We start from the raw sequence: 20336 nt of genomic DNA on the forward strand, positions 1-20336 counted from the left end.
CTTTCAGTCATTTTTTTCGCCTTAATTCGTACGTGTACCAATTTTTTCAACTTTTCCTCAACCCCCTTTATCACTTTTTTTTTAAATACTTTGTACAACAACCTTCTAATTTTTCTGTTCTACAACTGTGCTGTCAAACAAAAACTGTCGAATGAAAGAGAATACACACTGAAAAACTCATCCGTTTATATTTTGTGTGTCAAATGTTTTGAAAATTTGTGGTGTAAATACTAATAAGTTTTATGTTGGAACTTCAGAGGGGACAGTCTTATGGAAGAGATTTAATTTTTGCGAAAAAGTCATATTTGCCGACTTTTTCGCATAAAATTAATCAAAATAACTACACAGAACTGCTAGACAGCGAACTGATCCTATTTACGGAGGATGTTGTGGATTTAACTTCATCTGTCTGCTGAATAATGCCATAGTTCATGTCCCCAAGAAAAAAATAAAGGTATCTCCAAGAGAAAGAATCATTTTCCGGAGTTCCAGATCATAATCTAACCCTGAATCTGAACAAAATCGGAAAATCGAAATTTTAGCTTTTCGGGACGAATAAACCTACTTGGTATAAAATCTCTAAGAAAAAGGAAATTTTAGATTTGATGCCAAACAACTTGAAAATGTTTAAAACTTCAAAATTTGATGTGATCTCGAGAAAAAATTTGTCAAAAATCAACTTTAAAATTTCTAAAATGGCCAAAGAGGAATTTGGATAATCGAAGTTTTAACGACTTACACATTGCATGAAACGTCGAGATCTAGTGTTATCTATCTTATCTGTTAAAATTTTTTGTCAAAAATCGACTTTCTGTGACTTGGGACCTCTGCGACTTTCGATTTTTTTCGTGCTCCGTGAAAATTCACCAAAATAGTAGTTTAAATATCCAAAAATTCGTTAAATTGTGCATAGACGTTATAAATGAATTGCAGTGCATATAATTAAAGTGGTATCAGCAAGTTAAGGTGTGATTTTTCAACTACATTTGGGCAAAAATACAAAAGTAAATTCAGACGATTCGATGCAGCCAGTACTGGTACAAAGCCCTGCAAGCCAATCTTGGAAGTTCCAATCTAAGACTAACGTAAACCTTCCACATAACTGCCAATGGATTATCAGCTGAGTGTTTTTTTTATTTGTATCCATTTGATTTAATTCATTCCTCATATTTTCGACAAATTCCTCTTAACAAATATAGCAGTAAGATGTTTTTAAACAAGTTACGAATCATTTCCCAAGGGATGTTTCCCCGTTGAAATTGTGTGCAATTTTAAATTTTATATTTAAGCATTTCCACATTAAATTGCTTGATTTATGGATATTATTATTTCAGAAACTGGATGTGAACTAGGTAGTGTCTTTACGTTTTTGCGTGAAAATATTCTTCAAGATTCATGAGAACAGAGGATCTTCATGAACATGTTTCAATTTATAGCTGTCAGAATTACATTTCAGGATAATATTTATGTCATGTTACTAGACAACTTACATTTAAAAACCAGTTTTCTAAGAATTAAACATATTTAAAAATATTATAACTACTAAATAAATAGCAATTTTGAAATTTATTTCGAAATATAAAGGATGAATTTTATCTAGATATTTTTTCAAACGTGTTTTTAAAATCGAATAATAAGGATCTTTATTTTTATCAAATAAGTTTGACATTTTTTTCTTTTAATTCTTATACATCTAGTTTTAATGTTCGACATGTTTTTCATCATCTAATGGACATGAAATTAAACTAAATATGTTTTTTTTTACATTTTCTTCACATCTTTGTCATTTTGAAAATCAATGATGTTATGGAGATTTTAATGAGAGAAACAGAAGTTTGTGAGAAATTTGAATGATTGCTTTTCTAATTCTTTGAGTGTTTATAATTGTTTTTAGATATTCAAATTAATAACACATCGTAGTCCGTAGGTATTAATAGGAGCATAGGAGGTGTAGGTAAAACGAATATCGCACCATTTTCCAAAAATGGCTCCTGATCCAAACCTCTCCCTTACTAACACAACCCTTCCTGAGATACTTGAATACAGATTCGCAGACGTATAGACGGTTTCTATAGCAGGTGATACTAATTTATCACTGTTTCAGAGTTTTTCAAAACAAGATTTTGAAGAAAACTGGAACAACAGATTTAAAGTTGATCCTAAAAAGTATCTTACTAACAATCCTTCCTTCATCCCTCATTGACTACTAGGACGTGGCCGGCATCGTTATTGATCATTTTTTGAAGGAAGAGCATGAGTTTTGTGCATTGAGAATGAATTGCTTATCCCAAGCTACATTCTTTTGGCCCTTGCACAAAATTGATGGCCTCGATCAATCACGGAGTAGCAACCATTGGCGATGTGGAACTCGTTCCACTTAAATAGCCGCGCCAGTGATCATGGAGCTCGAAATGCGTATTGAATACACAGCGGCGCGTATTTTCAACACAGCTTTGTTCTGTGGCTTTGAATATGGTTTGAAAAAATCTAGTTTTTGAAACAACTAAAGGAATTTGAGTTATAAAAAATCATTAGCATTTGTAGAAAACACTTTTCTTCCTCGATTATACTCGTATTTTACACAAATTTTATGTGGAATACTTAGCAAATCAGCGATTCGCTTAGGTGGTGCATAATAGAGCACCTACACTCGTTTTTAACACAAAATGTTTGTGAAATACATAGCAAATCAGCGATTTGCATAGGTGGGGCATAATAGAGCATATTCCCCTAATAACCATTGTGTTGAACAAAATAACTGAAAGGAAAAAAACATCCATCAAACTCCAGGTTGGCGTCTGGATGTTTCGGGTGCGCTCAATTTTTCGTTTTTTTTTTAATTCTAAAATCACAAATTAAACATTAATGCAGTGTTATCTACAAAAATTGTCAAACATTGGGCTCGGGCTATCTAAAAAGAATAAAGCTAGCTCTACTCTTACCCAGATTTCCAAAAGAATGACAGCTAATCGAAGTGAAATTGGAGTAAATACTTTTGCTTTTTTTTGTTCAACACATGAGAAATCGTATACCGGAATTGCGACCAGCCAATCGCCAATCGACTAGAATATTTCAAAAATCGCCAAAGTGGGACCAAACGAAATATAGAAAATCTAAATTTTAAATTTGATTCCAAATGACTAAGAAATGCATGCAGGGTCGAAATCATGGGTATGATAAAAAATCAACTTTCTGGGACTTAGGACTCCAGTGACTTTCATCCACCTTATTCTAATCTTCTATCCGTCTATAATCTTTCAATTCTTAAATATTCTTTCTCAAAGAATATAAAACTTCACCGATATAGCCGATAACATAATTTCATAATAGAAAAAAAAACTATACAAAATTCTCAGTTATAACGATATTTTTTCAGGCCGAGCTTATTCGTTTGTTTTACAGAGTTTTGAGTCACTCAAAATGGAAAAGTTTTATAGAATAGATTTTATAAAAATATTCAGATTGAAACGAGATATATTGGAAAAAAAGACTAAGAAAAAAAAGCTGTTTTCGAATATTTTTATCATCTAAGCTCGAATAAGTTTGGCATCAAAATTTAAATTTCAAATTTCTGGATTAATGGATGGATTTGGATGAAACTAACGAATTAAAAAGTTCAGCTAGTTTTTTGTTCCGCTAACTCCCATATAGGTAGGGGAGAATGAGAATACTTGCTTCCTTCGCTTTATCTCGAAACCGGAACGTCTTACCAGGATCAAATGTTCTAGAAAAATATGATAAAGAGAACAAAACAACAATGTCGTTCTTTCAGCAAATTTCAAAAAAAATATGATTTATTGGTTATTGAACTTTTTTCGAAAAATTCAACAAAATATGACTTGAAGATCTATTTTTATCACTTTAAAATGTTTCCCACATGAAAAACCTGTTTTAAACATATTGATTCAAATATGTCAATCGTTAGAATATAATATGAACTTCGTAATGCCATATTTTCAAAGCCAGTCAACTCTCAATATTTTATAAAGAATGTATGTTATGGGTTCAATTGATCCCCAGAGTCCAAAAAGATATTTTCTTCTTCTGAATGGATCGTGGTCATTGCTTAGCAGAAAATTACTGATAACCATTTGTCCTAAAACTATCATGTACCCAGTAATCACCTGAAAAAAAGGGACTAAAAAAAACTGTTTTATCTACAAAATAGAAAATTTGCGCCTTTAGATATACAATGACTATAGGGTAAAGACTAACTTTTAGAATTGTATTTGTCAGATACTTACTAATTGTGAAATGATAACTAACATGGCGATTACAGTCAATTAACCTTTTATCTTTTGATTTTGTTCGAAATTGGCCAACGCTTAGGGCTCCTTGATAAAGGATCAATTCTTCTAAAGTAAACGATCAATTTACCATTAACTTAAATAATATCACTTTTTTTCGTCTCACAATAATGTTTCTAGTTCATCTATGGGCTCATATATCGTTCTTACTTTTGGAACATATAAATTTGAAATTAAAAGCTATCAGAAAATGCTGGAGACTGCAACTTGATTTTTTTTTTCAAATAGATATGATGATAAAAATAAAAGGGGATCAAGTATCCCCAATCTCCCCTATTTGTTTAAAATTCACGATTGGTCATTGATAACAGAAAAGATAAATTTGGTCTTTTATTGGACTCAGGAGACATTGGGAATTATTTTGCGATGCGCGTGACGTGTGATGAATCAAGATAATCTTTTCTCATAACTTCTTAATAACTTTTTAATTGCTTTTTTTGCTCTTGGATTAAGCGTTTCTTTCTGCAACTCTAAAAAAAAAGTTGATATCAATAAACATCTTGAAAAAAAAAATTAAACTGGCTTCAACCCTCAACAAATCTTATATTTTTTAAGCTGTTGAGATATCTACATTTCAAAACACTGTAACAGATTAGTAGAACAATTAGAGAAAAACTCCAATGAATGAGTTGGCATTGTTAAACTGTTCAGTTAAAAATTCTTGTAGCCTTAGATTGAATACCGAATAGAAATTCAGTTTCACGTTTTGCACTGCTCCTATAACAAGAATTGTGCAACTCAATTACGAAAGTTCGAAAAAAGGTATTTCTGGTGAACTTTTTTACTTAAATTTGATACAACCATAATCAATTAGGAAATTATAGATTTTTGATAGTTTTGGTAGGAAACTTTTTGAAGTTTATTGTATTATCCTGTGAAATATGTTTTGTACATCCAAAGATATATTTTTTTTTAATTAAGAAATTTTTTTTTAATTAAGAAATTTTTTTTCAGTTTTCCGTTTTGTGTTTCATCAATTAGTGATTAGCGCTTTAAGCTTAAGCGATAATTTTTTCAGCACATTAGCGACTTTAGTTAACGATCGCTAACTTTGATTATGTTAGCGATTTAATAAGCGGCGGTAACTTTTCAGTGTGCGATGCCGAGCACTGGTGATCATCCAGTATCGTGTTTCTAATGAAAACTTTGGTACAATTCATCGAATCAAACCATTTTTTAATCACTCTGAGTAATATAAAAGCCGAAAATCAACTACAGGTAGCTTGAGAGCCGTTATTCAATTTTAAAAGGTCTCTGTGGTGCATTTTCAAATAAAAGAAATCAATGCTTTTTTAGGGTAATTCTAATCAGGAATTGTTGAAAACAACCTATAATAGTGATTATTTACGGAACAACAAAATTTCTATAACTTACTGTGGTTGAAGAACCTTTGGAAGTCTGTTAGCAAGTGAATAAACCGTGAAATATTGTAAAATCAAGAACTTTTGGATATTTTGTTTGGAAAAGCTTCATACTCGTGATCGATGTTTAAGTTCGAATAATTCAAATTTACTTTCATAGCTTCAGATGACCATTTTTGAAAACTTTTTGAATTTATCGATGTATTTTGGAATATTTAAATTCACAAGTGAATAGAATATATACGCAAGTGTTAACGTTTGAATTCAAGATATTTGTTCGTCAAATAAACCCTACCAACGCAACTTTAACAAGCATATGTTCACAGCGTGTTCTTTCTTAACTATTAAATTAAGCTATTAAAGAATCATTCGGCGGGTTTTTCAAGGTTTTTGACCATTTTTTCCAGAGATTAAGTGGTCCGCCGTGCATTAGAATATTATTCGATAAAACAATTCCAATCAGAATAACCAGAAGGAAAAAAAAAACATCTTTAATCTAAAGGGTGATACGGTCAAAATTTGGTCAAGAGAAAACGCGTGTAAATCGGTGAAATCGTTTATTTAAAAAATCAAATTAAATTTCTTTTTCAAGTTAAATTCGTATAAAATTCAGGAAAAAAATTCAGTTACGCTTCTGCTTTCCCAAATCTGAATTGTCGGGCCTTACGCTTAACCCCTGCCATCAGATTTTGTACAGTCACCTTGTCCACAAGGTTGCCTAAAAAAATTCTGTGTTTTTGACAAAAAAAATTCTCGAATTCTGTGATTTAAACCTTAAATTCTGTTACGGTTTCTGTGAAGCTTTTTCTTTGAAGTTCATAGGAAAACCATGTCAAACATCAAGAAATTGGAAATTTCTTACTGTTTTAATTGAATAAAATCAATTTACATTACCTTGTTTTTATATTTTCATAAATAATAGTCAGAAATAAAAAATAGAAAATGACAAAAAAGTTATAATTTTGGAAATCTGTACAAAATTTAGAAAATCTGTGAATTCTGTGAAAATTTTGAAAATTCTGTGATCTGTGATACAGATTCTGTGACGAAATTTTGCTCAAAATTCTTTGATAATACAGATTTTTCTGTGATTTCAGCAACCTTGCTTGTCCACCTTCTTCGCCGCAGAAAGCCAGTTTGCCTTGAACTGCTGCTCGTCATTAGCAGTTTTTTAGGTCTTCTTTAGGTTCCGCTTGACAATAGCCCAGTATTTCTCAATTGGGCGGAGCTCTAGCGTGTTGGGAGGGTTCTTGTCCTTGGAAACCACCTGCACGTTGTTGGCGGCGTACCACTCCATGACCTCTCCTTCAGGAGAGGCAGCAGACGTTTATTTAAACACTCTTTCACGTAAATTTCTTGGTTGAAAGTCCCGAAAACTATTAAAATGCTGATTTTCAAGCCACAGGTACAGATGGCTTGCCAAACCAGATATTTCTTCGCGAACTTTGACAGTTTCATGTGCTTGAATATATCTGCTACCTTTCTCCTTCCTTTTGCTGTATAAAACTCCTGTCCCGGAAACTGCTTGTAGTCGGCTTTGACGTAGGTTTCGTCGTCCATTACCACGCAGTCAAACTTCGTCAGCATCGTCGTGTACAGCCTCCGGAATCGCGCTTTGGCCGTCGTATTTTGTTTATCATCGCGATTTGGACTCACTACTTCTTGTAAGTCGATAGTCCGGCTCGTTTGGCTTGATGCACGGTTGTAGACGATACACCCAGCTTATTTGCGGCATCTCGGAGAGAGAGGTTAGGGTTTCGCTTGAAACTACCGGCAACTCTCTTTGTCTTCTGGCTGTCGACAAACGTTCCCCAAACACTTAAATTACATTTGTAACGGTTGATTTGGCAACTTTTAGCGATTTTGCCAGCTTTGCGTGCGAGTAACTCGAATTTTCGCGGTGCATGAGCAAAATTTTGATACGCTGCTCTTCTTCCTTGGACGGCATTTTGACAACTGAATAGTTAATTCCAAAATCAAAATAGGAGCAACATTCTACACACACAAACACACCTTCAAAATGAGGGGTGTTCAGGTTTTTTAAATGCAAAATTGAAAGAAATACGTCAAGTTGATATTGACCAAATTTTGATCGTATCACCCTTTGTTGTCTATTTTAAAACGCCAACAATAAACGAAACTAAATTAAGGGAGAAGTCGGCTATATGCGCCTACTAAGCAGAATACTGATTTTATCAAATATATGTACAAAAACAATATATTTTATTTTCTATACATTGCATTGGGGCAATTTTCATGTTGAAATCTCCTTCAGTTTTCAAGAAAAAGATTTTATGATAAAAGTTGTCTTAATTGCCGAAGTTCAAACCGTGTAGGCTAAATCCGCCTATTTATGTTTTAGACAAAATTTCAGAATTTCTAGTGATACTTTCATATATTTTTTGTTGAAAATGCTTGAAACTAATAAATCGCATACGACATAGCTTTAATTTAATGAAAACCCAAGTGTTTTATGATTATATCGAATAAAACAAAAGTGAGAGTTGACATATTATGAAACCAGTTCACTCTTAAGAAAACCGGTATCTAATCTGATTTGATTAGTTCTTAAGTGAGGGTAAAAGTTGAATGCTTAAAACCCTCTTAAAATAAACATACAACAACATCTTATTTGAGATCTTAAATTTTCTTCTAAGATGTTAGAGCTGAGATTCGAAGTTGAATTATGAAAATCATAAATTTAGTTTTTTAACCGATTTTTTGAGTTTGTAAATTCATAAAATTCTACCTTCCTTATGATAAAAGCTCACCATCAAAATGCATTGATTGGATATATTGTTTCGCCAGCCTTTTCTTCAAACGGCTGAAGGCGCGTTTAGCATACTAGGCGCATTTAGGAACACTTTCCCCATACATTATTTAGTCACTGCATGCCAATATCCTCCACTAAGTACACATAATACCAAAAGGGAACTTTTTTACAACTCTTTACAATTATATGAAATCATAAAAAAGCCCAACAGGATACAATTAAACGAATTAAAATGTATTTTAAAAAAAACACACACACAAAACAAAGCAAAACCATTGGCGAATCCGTTGAACACGAACGATGCAAAAATTGACCCCCGAAGGCGCTCAATCGAATTGAAAACTGTATTATGTGCTGCCTTTTAATTGGACCTGCAACCGAACCAGAACTTTACAGATCACCCTCGCTTCCGGTGGATTGGCACATCGTCTGATAGAACAGGAACGGAGCCTGTGGACTGAACTGGATGATGATGAAAATGAGCACTTGACTAACTTTGCCTGGGAGCGTTGGAAATTGTTCAGCCGGAACCATCATCAGGCACAACATTTTCCCGTTGCATGGGAATCCGGATGAAACTTGGGCCCGGCTGACTGACTGGATGGCTGGCTGGCTGGCAAGTCAATCCTCACAACCGCAGATCGATATGGTTTTTGGTTGCTACGGTTTGGGTTTGGGAACGAAAAAAAACTTATCTTGTTGCAAAAATTCAAGCTCAAGAGAAGAAGAAATTCAAATGAACTTTAAAATTTAAAACACAATATGAGTAGGAATTCTTATATGAGTAGGAATGATTCGAAAATCCGGATTTAAGTCTGGGAATTCACAAATTGCAGATTTAATTTCCTCATCGTCTAGTTTCGATACTTACGTTGAAGATGTTATCCAAGATACTGGAACGAGGAACATCCGACTGATGTTGCTGCTGCTGGTGCTGGAAACCACTTCCGTGATTTACAATTTTTGGTGTAATTTGCTGTCATGGAAGAGAAAAGGAGACGACATTTTAAATTTGATTCCCATTGAAACAAAACCAGCACAGTGTACAACTGAATTGAAATGCTTGCGGCAAAATTCTATTTAATGGATCTTTAAACACCAGATTCATGTAATGACAATCACTTTCACAGTTCATTTCTTGTGAGAGGCTAAGGGCCAGCTAAGGATTTCTAGAAAACCAAACTAAATTGAAAATAAAGGCAACCTCGTTTCTTTTGAATCAAGGCTGGATTCAGATTCAAAATTCAGTATCAGAATTGAGATTCAGAATTCAGAACTCAGAATTCAGAATTCAGAAATCTGATTCAGAATTCAGATTCAGAATTCAGATTCAGTATTCAGATTCAGATTCAGAATTCAGATTCAGAATTCAGATTCAGAATTCAGATTCAGAATTCAGATTCAGAATTCAGATTCAGAATTCAGATTCAGAATTCAGATTCAGAATTCAGATTCAGAATTCAGATTCAGAATTCAGATTCAGAATTCAGATTCAGAATTCAGATTCAGAATTCAGATTCAGAATTCAGATTCAGAATCCAGATTCGGAATTCAGATTCAGATTTCAGATTCAGAATCCAGATTCAGAATCCAGATTCAAGATTCAGATTCAGGATTCAGATTCAGAATTCAGATTCAGAATTCAGATTCAGAATTCAGATTCAGAATTCAGATTCAGAATTCAGATTCAGAATTCAGATTCAGAATTCAGATTCAGAATTCAGATTCAGAATTCAGATTCAGAATTCAGATTCAGAATTCAGATTCAGAATTCAGATTCAGAATTCAGATTCAGAATTCAGATTCAGAATTCAGATTCAGAATTCAGATTCAGAATTCAGATTCAGAATTCAGATTCAGAATTCAGATTCAGAATTCAGATTCAGAATTCAGATTCAGAATTCAGATTCAGAATTCAGATTCAGAATTCAGATTCAGAATTCAGATTCAGAATTCAGATTCAGAATTCAGATTCAGAATTCAGATTCAGAATTCAGATTCAGAATTCAGATTCAGAATTCAGATTCAGAATTCAGATTCAGAATTCAGATTCAGAATTCAGATTCAGAATTCAGATTCAGAATTCAGATTCAGAATTCAGATTCAGAATTCAGATTCAGAATTCAGATTCAGAATTCAGATTCAGAATTCAGATTCAGAATTCAGATTCAGAATTCAGATTCAGAATTCAGATTCAGAATTCAGATTCAGAATTCAGATTCAGAATTCAGATTCAGAATTCAGATTCAGAATTCAGATTCAGAATTCAGATTCAGAATTCAGATTCAGAATTCAGATTCAGAATTCAGATTCAGAATTCAGATTCAGAATTCAGATTCAGAATTCAGATTCAGAATTCAGATTCAGAATTCAGATTCAGAATTCAGATTCAGAATTCAGATTCAGAATTCAGATTCAGAATTCAGATTCAGAATTCAGATTCAGAATTCAGATTCAGAATTCAGATTCAGAATTCAGATTCAGAATTCAGATTCAGAATTCAGATTCAGAATTCAGATTCAGAATTCAGATTCAGAATTCAGATTCAGAATTCAGATTCAGAATTCAGATTCAGAATTCAGATTCAGAATTCAGATTCAGAATTCAGATTCAGAATTCAGATTCAGAATTCAGATTCAGAATTCAGATTCAGAATTCAGATTCAGAATTCAGATTCAGAATTCAGATTCAGAATTCAGATTCAGAATTCAGATTCAGAATTCAGATTCAGAATTCAGATTCAGAATTCAGATTCAGAATTCAGATTCAGAATTCAGATTCAGAATTCAGATTCAGAATTCAGATTCAGAATTCAGATTCAGAATTCAGATTCAGAATTCAGATTCGGAATTCAAAATTCAGATTCAGAATTCAGATTCAAAATTCAGATCCAGAATTTAGCTTCAGATTCAGAATTCAGATTCAGAATTCAGATTCAGAATACAGATTCAGAATTCAGATTCAGAATTCAGATTCAGAATTCAGATTCAGAATTCAGATTCAGAATTCAGATTCAGAATTCAGATTCAGAATTCAGATTCAGAATTCAGATTCAGAATTCAGATTCAGAATTCAGATTCAGAATTCAGATTCAGAATTCAGATTCAGAATTAAGATTCAGAAGTCAGATTCAGAATTTAGATTCAGATTCAGATTCAGAATTCAGATTCCGATTCAGAATTCAGTCCCCAAAATCAATTTTTAGATATTTTCGCAAACCCAAGTTTTGGCCCACAGTCTACGCATAAGTACAAAGTAAATTTACTACATATTGAAGCGGTTTTCCGTTCGAACAGAACTCCAACGTCTCTATTCCTATTTCTGCTTCAGATCTGTTCGGTTTCGAACTTTCCCAACCACCAACTGACTGACTGAGTGCGGTTTGTCAGGTTCAAAGTGTTAAACCATTGCAGTTATTTAGTTAGTACGTTCTGGAGCGTTCGATAGTTTTGCTGATGATTTCAATGATGATGTTGATGAAGATAGTCGGTTTAAGTTCTTGGAAGGGGTTTGAATTGAATGGCTATCGGCATTCGCCGCTGGTAGGGCGGGAAATTTCCCGCGCTTTTTTCCAAAGGTCGACAACGAAAAATGTTAACTAACTTTATCAGTTCACCTTTCTATTCTTAGTGCAATTACTTGGAATTTCAGCTCGGTCATGTGGAGCATTTTAATTAGTTTTATCACCCATCGTTACATACGACCTTCTCAAAAAAAAAGAGGAGCTGCAAATGCCGAAAATTAGATAGTGTATTTAGAAATTACCGCTTCATTGTCGTTTATGGAGGCCAACGCAGGTTGAGGCTGAGAAATCATCAACGCGGCAAGAACAGCAACTGCCAGACATGACAGCGAAACATTGACGGACAGACGGGTGATCTGCAAAATAGAAGGCAGACGATTAGGTAATGGTTTTATTAGTTAGTGAAATACAGTTTGCATTCGAGGGGAGAATTAATGAGACATGTGTGTTTATAGGCAGCTTACCAAGCAAAGATCTATGGGAACTTATGACCGTTAATCCCAAAAAAAATCAAGCCGCGTTTTGAAAGACCTGACATAGCCTGACACAACATGCATTGTTATGAAAAAAAATCCTAGAAATTGAAATCTGCCGTGTCGGTTTGACCCAAACAATTCGCATGGAGTTGTTTAGCTCAAATTACCCATATCATATTTTCGATAAACTGTGTTTTATAAATAAAAATTTAAGCAAAAAATTTTAAGAAACATTTGTAACAGGATATGTAAGTTCTCTTAGCCGAAAAGGTCTAAAGGAACTCCACATAACATTTCATTGCTTTGGTATACACATCAACCGATCGAACTAAATTTTTCTGTTTTGTTGAATACATTTTGTGCTTTAAAAATCCACTAACACTCAATTGAGAAGCATTTGTTTTATAAAAAGATATAAGGCCCTTGGAGCCAAAAAGATATGGTATAAGTGCATAAAAGCTGATTTCGAGATGAACCATTAAGCTACGCTGTGTTGCAATCAACTCCATAGATATTTTTAATGACATATTTAAATGAGTATGATCTTCTCGGAAATGAAAACAAATCATTCCACAGCAGTTTTACAAAAAATGTTAACACATGTTTGTTGATTTTTGCACTCATACCCCTTTTGGCTCCAAATTTATGCACTTATACTCCTTTGCCACCAAATAAATGCAGTTATACTATACTCCTTTGCCACAAACAAATTTTCATAATCAGGTGATTTGGCTCAGTAATTACGATTAGGAAAACACAAAGATTGAGTTAGGTGAAAGTCAAAAGTCAATAAAATATTGGTTAGTTTTGATCAGGTCGTATGAACTGTTTGGAATGTTTCATGAAAATTTTCGTAGCACTTTCGTCCGGTTGCATAACGAAAAAATATCTTAAAAGTTAATCGCTATTTCTTTCATGCTAGAAGGGCCAAATTTTGGGAAATGGGATGCAAAAGTGATACTTGAAAGTAACCCGCTTTGAGATGTCTAGAATCAGTTCTGATGGTTAATGTTCTTAATTGACTGTATATAGCCGATCCGTCCTTTGACGAAAGCCGTTCAGTGCAAAAACTTATTGTTTTTTTCCGATTATAGTCGTTTTACCATCTTTGTGACATTCGCGACTTTATCAACGTTCCAGTTATTGAAAAATCCGGTACAACTGTGTTCGATATTTACCCTTGGGCTCGAACTCGCGGACATCAGCTCAGAAAGCAACTGTTGCGGAACGCAATCGGTGGTTGCGAGCCACTGGTTTATGACGTCACCAAATTACCAAACTGCGATCCACAACTGAGACAAACCAAGAGAGAACCGAAGGATCCCTTGAGAGTGGCTACAGTATCATCATCTTCAACTTCGCTCAGAGAGCCGCACAGCATCATCATCATCATCCCAATCGCTCCAACGGGAGTACGACCGAACACGATCATCATCCGAGGGAAGGAGACGAGAGACAATCAACACACCAGGGGGAGGCGAAAAATTAGCAACACCCGAGGGGGAAGTTGGGGGAATCTGGTTCTAGAATCCACCCAAAAAGAAGAAATTTATATTGAAAAAATTGTCGACAATAGGATAGGAGCGCTACTTATTCGTTCTATTTTTCCTTATGATCAAAAAAGCGCACAAAATTGTTTAACAGATCAGATTTTAGTTTGGCCTCAAGGCGAATAGATCGATGGCAATTTGATAATTAAATTAGCTGTAATCTTAGAATATTTAAATATACCTAATGTTAATTAATACTCGGAATAAATGAGTTTTGTTGAGGGAATAAATTGTGTGTAAATTACAAATTCGTGTGTTAACTTTGCTTGCCAAGATCGATCAAAAACTTACCCGAAAAACCTGCAATCGAAGGAACGACCAAGGAGGTCAATTGAGTACCCTATCCAGCCTACAGTCCACTGGATACGCGAAGGACCGAGGACCAGCTTAGCTTTCGGCCAAGAGGGATCATTTTGGTCACGGAGGAACATTTTGATCCTTCAACCCGGATAAACAACGTTGAAACGATTTCACGGAGGAATCGTTAGGCTCGCTGTCGCATTGTGGTCGTGATCTCATCTACTCACTCAGTGATATCTCACCAACAAATTGGGATCATCATCTCACCACATCATCACCACACCATATGCACTCTGGTTAGCACGAATTTGGATCGGATTTTCACGCACAATTCATCGCCTTGCAACGGAGGACAATTCCAGGCGGAATTCCTGGTTTCACAGGTAAAATACACACAAATATATGTCCAGCCGTTGCTTGGACCCTTTTCGGTTACTACACCACTTCTATTTTCCCTGCCCCACATCATCACTAAACTCACCGTCATCATCGTCATCGACGACGTCGTCATTGGAAGCCCCGAATTGAAAGTAGCATTCAACTACTTAAACCGCCATTCATCACAACATTTCGAATCGATTTGTGATTTTCGTACCACGGAATTTACAACTCTGGATACTTTTCACGCACGTTCACGAGCCCGACGACCGGTTGAGCCAAGACGAGGACACCGCACGAGTTTTCCGTTAAGGTAAATAAAAAAACTACACCTCGTATATGTCTGGCCGAAGCAAGGCCTTGATCGATACTACATCCAACCCTTTATGAATTCTCGAACAACAATCATATGTATGAATCTGTGAGCAACATCTGTGGAACTTATTGAACCAAAAGGACACATCCATAAACAGCGCATCGATTTGGAAAATTATTTTATCGTATTTTCCGAGGATTTAAATTTTGGAATTTGAGATTCGGCAGTTGTTCTTCTTAACCTGCCGCTCAACATATTTTTTTGTTCAGGTTAGTTAGAACAGTATATGTTTAGTCGAAGTTTGAAATATTCTGCATACTACATCTACTATTTCGATTGCCTCTCATGAACATTGGTGCCCTGGATCGCGAGCAAATAATATCAATAAATTAAGCTCGATAGCAGTCGACAGACATTTACCTGTAGTGGAGTCGAACCGGTTGTTCCGGTAGGTTAGTAGCACTACAGTATATGTTCTTCACGAAGCTAGGCATAAAGATTCAAATACTTACGCTCTCATTCAATTTCTGTCAACTGCGAGGGAGTTTAACGATTCATCATGCCCGGGCCATTACAAGGTACCAAGAAGTCGGTGACGTTCAAGATTCTGCAAGTCAAACTTAAAGGCTTGCAGGATATTTTCGACAATATTTTCAAGTTCGTGGAATCGCTGCATTCAGCTACTGTGTCTGCCAGTGATGTGAAAGTGCGTTTAGAAAGAATTGATGAATCATGGGAAAATGTCAATAGTGCCATTATGGAGTTGGAGGTTCATGACGACTATGATGCTGCCGAGTACGACTACGCCCAGGATCGAGCAACGTTTGCTGACCGCTACTACACCGCGAAGGCCAGGTTGATGGATAAGGCGAGACAGTTGGAAGACGGAATTTCTCTGAACTCTACGATTGTTGGATTGGAAACTTCGCAGCACCCTACCGTGGAGCATGTTCGTTTGCCGCAGATCAAGTTGCAGACTTTCGATGGGAATGTCGACGAATGGCTGAGCTTCCGTGATTTGTACACTTCGCTGATACACTGCAAACCTGATCTACCTGAAATCGAAAAATTCCACTACTTAAAAGGATGTTTGGCAGGTGAAGCAAAGGCTTTAGTCGACCCCTTTCCTATCACCAGGGCCAACTATCAAATTGCGTGGGACACGATGACGAAACACTATAACGATAGTAAGCTGCTTCGACGTCGACAGGTGCAAACTCTTTTCAATCTACCAACCCTCGCGAAGGAATCTGGAGCGGAGCTGCAATCATTGCTAGAGAGCTTTGAAAGAGCAGTGAATACACTCGACCAACTGGTAACGCGAGTCGATTATAGGGACTTGCTTCTTCTGTACATCTTGAGTTCACGATTAGATGCAACAACACGCCGAGGCTGGGAGGAGCAGTCGTCGTCCAAGGAAAAGGATACACTTAAGGATCTGACGGAGTTTATCCAAAGGCGCGTTCGAGTTTTGGGTTCACTTCCGGTCAAGCCGGAATCGAAGGCTGATTTCCCGCAGTCGTCAAGGAGACGACAAGTACCAACCAAGATAAACTTCAACTCTTCTCAATCACATCAGTCAGGGGGACGATGTGCTGCATGCTCAGGTACACATATGCTTCACGAATGCGCTACGTTCAGGAAAATGTCGATAGCTTCCAGGGACGAGCTAGTTCGGAACAACTCGTTGTGCAGGAACTGTCTTAGGCACGGACATTTGGCTGCGGATTGTACTTCACGTTTTCTCTGTCGAGGCTGCAAGGGCAAGCACCACACCATGGTTTGTTATCGATCGGAATCCAACGCTGAGAGCAAGGGCTCTAATTCACAAGGCGGAAATCCAAATGGGTCTGGAGAAGGTACTAGAATCAGGGAGACTACATCGGCTAATCTTTCGGGGCATCGCACATCTTCCGTTCTACTTGCTACAGCGGTCGTTCTAGTGGAGGACGACAACGGCGTTTCCCATCCAGCGCGGGCGCTGCTGGATTCGGGATCAGAATCGAACTTCGTATCAGAAAGTCTCATGCAGCTGTTACAGGTTCAGCGCAGGCAGGCAGACGTCTCAGTTCAAGGCATTGGGCAAGCAGTAGCAAGAGTGAAGCACAAGGCCAATCTACTCGTCAAATCGAGGATTTCGAACTCTCGATACAGGATGGATTTCTTGGTGCTTCCAACAGTCACAGCGGATTTACCAACTTCGAGCGTCGACGTTAATGGATGGAAATTGCCAGACGTCGAGCTAGCCGATCCAGCATTCTTCGAAACTAGGTCGGTCGACATGGTGCTTGGAATTGAACACTTCTTCTCATTCTTCAAGGCCGGAAAAAGGATACAATTGGGAAATGGTCTTCCCACATTCACCGAGACGGTATTTGGTTGGATTGCGACAGGCGCCGTCAACATGTACGATCAAGCGACGAGGATTTCTTGTAATGTGGTAGCAACGGGTGGTTTGGAACAGTTGATGGCTCAGTTCTGGGCTTGCGAGGAAATAGAATCGGCAGTGATTTATTCTCCGGAAGAGTTACGATGCGAAGAGCACTATGTGCGAACAGTGAAAAGAGGCAACGACGGTCGATACACGGTATCACTTCCTCAAAATAAGAACGGGTTTGAAACGGTGGGCGAGTCAAGGGACATCGCCATGCGGCTATTGCAAAGTATTGAACGTAGACTTCTGAGGGAACCAGAGTTGCGTCAGGAATACAACAAGTTTATGCAGGAATACCGAGAATTGGGACACATGCATAAGGTACACATCAATCCAGCCGACGATAAAAAGAGGTGTTATCTTCCGCATCATCCAGTGGTAAAACAATCCAGCACAACCACCAAGGTACGCGTGGTTTTCGATGCGTCGTGTCGAACAAGCACAGGAAGGTCGCTGAACGACGCATTACTTTGTGGACCGGTCATCCAAGACGATCTCCGATCACTTATACTTCGCAGCAGAACGAGACATATTATGTTGGTAGCCGACATCGAAAAAATGTTCCGGCAAATCAAGGTTCATCCAAACGACATGCCGTTTCAAAGTATTTTGTGGCGTAATTCACCAGACCAGGAGGTGGAAACTTATGAATTGGCAACGGTTACGTATGGGACCAAACCTGCCCCATTTTTGGCTACCAGAGCTCTAAAGCAACTGGCGACGGATGAAAGAGAACGTTTTCCTCAAGCGGCAATATCGTTGATGGATGACGTTTACATGGACGATGTTTTAACTGGAGGTGCAGATGTTTCGGAAGTTGCTGAACTTCGTAGACAACTTGAGCTGTGCGCAATTAGTGGCGGGTTCTGCTTCAGAAAATGGGCTTCAAATTCTCCGGAGGTTCTCCTAGATGTTTCCCCAGAAAATTTGGCATTGAAAGGAGAGATTGGTGTTGATCTAGATCCAGATCCTGCAGTTCGCACGCTAGGGTTGACGTGGTTACCAGGAAGGGATTTTCTCAAATTTCACTTCAACATAGCGGATTTGGAAGGCGTTGAAAATTTAACCAAGCGGAAGGTGTTGTCGTTCATCGCTGCTCTATTCGACCCTCTAGGCTTCATCGGAGCTGTAGTGACGTCGGCAAAGATATTCATGCAGAAGATTTGGTGCCTCCAGGGTGCCGACGGTAAGAGCGTAGATTGGGATCAACCTTTGCCACACGAGATGGCAGAAGACTGGCGTAATTTCCACGAAAAACTGCCACTCCTGAATAAGTTGACGATTTCACGCTGTGTTATCATACCGAATGCTACGGAAATTCAGTTGCATGTGTTCACAGATGCCTCAGAACGCGCATATGGTGCCTGCGCGTATTTTAGGAGCGTTGATACAGGCGGCAGAGTAAAGGTATCGCTGCTTACATCCAAATCGAAAATAGCCCCCTTGAAAACGCAGTCAATCCCTCGATTGGAACTTTGCGGAACTTTGCGGATGGCATCGCAGCCGAACTCATCAAAATGGGCCCGGACAGGTTGGCCGATTGCCTACACCGGTTGATAATCCGGATCTGGGACATAGAACAGCTACCGGAGGAGTGGAAGGAGGGGGTAATATGCCCTATCTACAAGAAGGGCGACAAATTGGACTGTGAGAACTACCGAGCGATCACTGTCCTCAATGCCGCCTACAAAGTGTTGTCCCGAATCCTACTCCGCCGCCTTACGCCACAAGCAAACAGATTCGTGGGAAGTCATCAGGCCGGCTTTATGGAGGGACGGTCTACGACGGACCAGATATTCACATTACGGCAAATCCTCCAAAAATGCCGCGAACACCAAGTCCCTACGCACCATCTATTCATCGACTTCAAAGCCGCATACGACACGATCGACCGTAACGAGCTATGGAAAATCATGGACGAGAACGGCTTTTCCGGGAAGCTGATCAGACTGATCAAGGCGACGATGGATGGAACGCAGTGCTGTGTGCGGATTTCGGGTGAATTGTCGAGTTCATTCGAATCTCGCAGGGGGCTTCGACAAGGTGATGGTCTATCCTGCATGATGTTCAACGTGGCGCTAGAAGGTGTTATTCGACGAGCGGTGGGCGAAATGCGGGGCACGATTTTCAACAGATCCAGTCAACTTATCTGCTTTGCCGATGACATTGATATAGTCGGCAGATCATCTGCGGCGGTGGAGGAGATCTACCGCAAACTGAAACGCGAAGCAGGAAGGATTGGGTTGATGATTAATACGTCCAAGACGAAGTACATGCTGGCCTGCGGATCCGAGACCGACCGAACCCGCTTGTCCAGTAATAACAAGGTCACGATCGACGGCGACGAGCTGGAGATAGTCGAAGACTTTGTCTATCTCGGCTCACTGGTGACCGCAGACAATGACACCAGCCGTGAGATCCGGAGGCGAATTATCAGCGGAAGTCGTGCCTACTATGGACTCCACAAGCAACTGCGGTCGAGAAGACTTAGCCCTCGCACGAAGTGTAACCTGTATACGACGCTTATTAGACCGGTTGTTCTCTACGGGCACGAGACATGGATATTGCTCGAGGAGGACCTGCGTACACTCGGAGTATTCGAGCGACGAGTGTTAAGAACCATCTTTGGCGGCGTACAGGAGAACGGAATGTGGAGGCGAAGGATGAACCACGAGCTCGCGCGACTCTACGGCGAACCCAGTATCCAGAAGGTGGTGAAGGCTGGCCGGATACGCTGGGCGGGACATGTTGCGAGAATGCCGGACGACTGTCCTGCAAAACAGGTGTTCGCTGCGAATCCGGTAGGAACAAGACGAGCGGGGGCGCAACGAGCGAGGTGGTTAGACCAAGTGGAGCGTGATCTGGCGAACGTGGGGTGCCCGAGAAATTGGAGAACGGTTGCCATGGACCGAGTGAAT

At 38.2% G+C, this 20336-nt stretch overlaps 1 protein-coding gene across 1 annotated transcript in view; it reads right to left on the reverse strand.

Moving 5' to 3' along the window:
* Positions 1-20336, reverse strand: part of LOC129755670 (uncharacterized) — a 31602-nt gene that overhangs the window by 2048 nt on the left and 9218 nt on the right. The window contains exons 2-3 of the mRNA XM_055752287.1: positions 12207-12320; positions 9313-9417 (exon numbers count right to left, since the gene is read on the reverse strand). Coding sequence (XP_055608262.1) covers positions 9313-9417; positions 12207-12320 — 219 coding nt within the window. The remainder of the gene's footprint in view (positions 1-9312; positions 9418-12206; positions 12321-20336) is intronic.

The sequence above is a fragment of the Uranotaenia lowii genome, chromosome 3 (genome assembly GCF_029784155.1).
Source record: "Uranotaenia lowii strain MFRU-FL chromosome 3, ASM2978415v1, whole genome shotgun sequence".
Taxonomy (NCBI): domain Eukaryota; kingdom Metazoa; phylum Arthropoda; class Insecta; order Diptera; family Culicidae; genus Uranotaenia; species Uranotaenia lowii.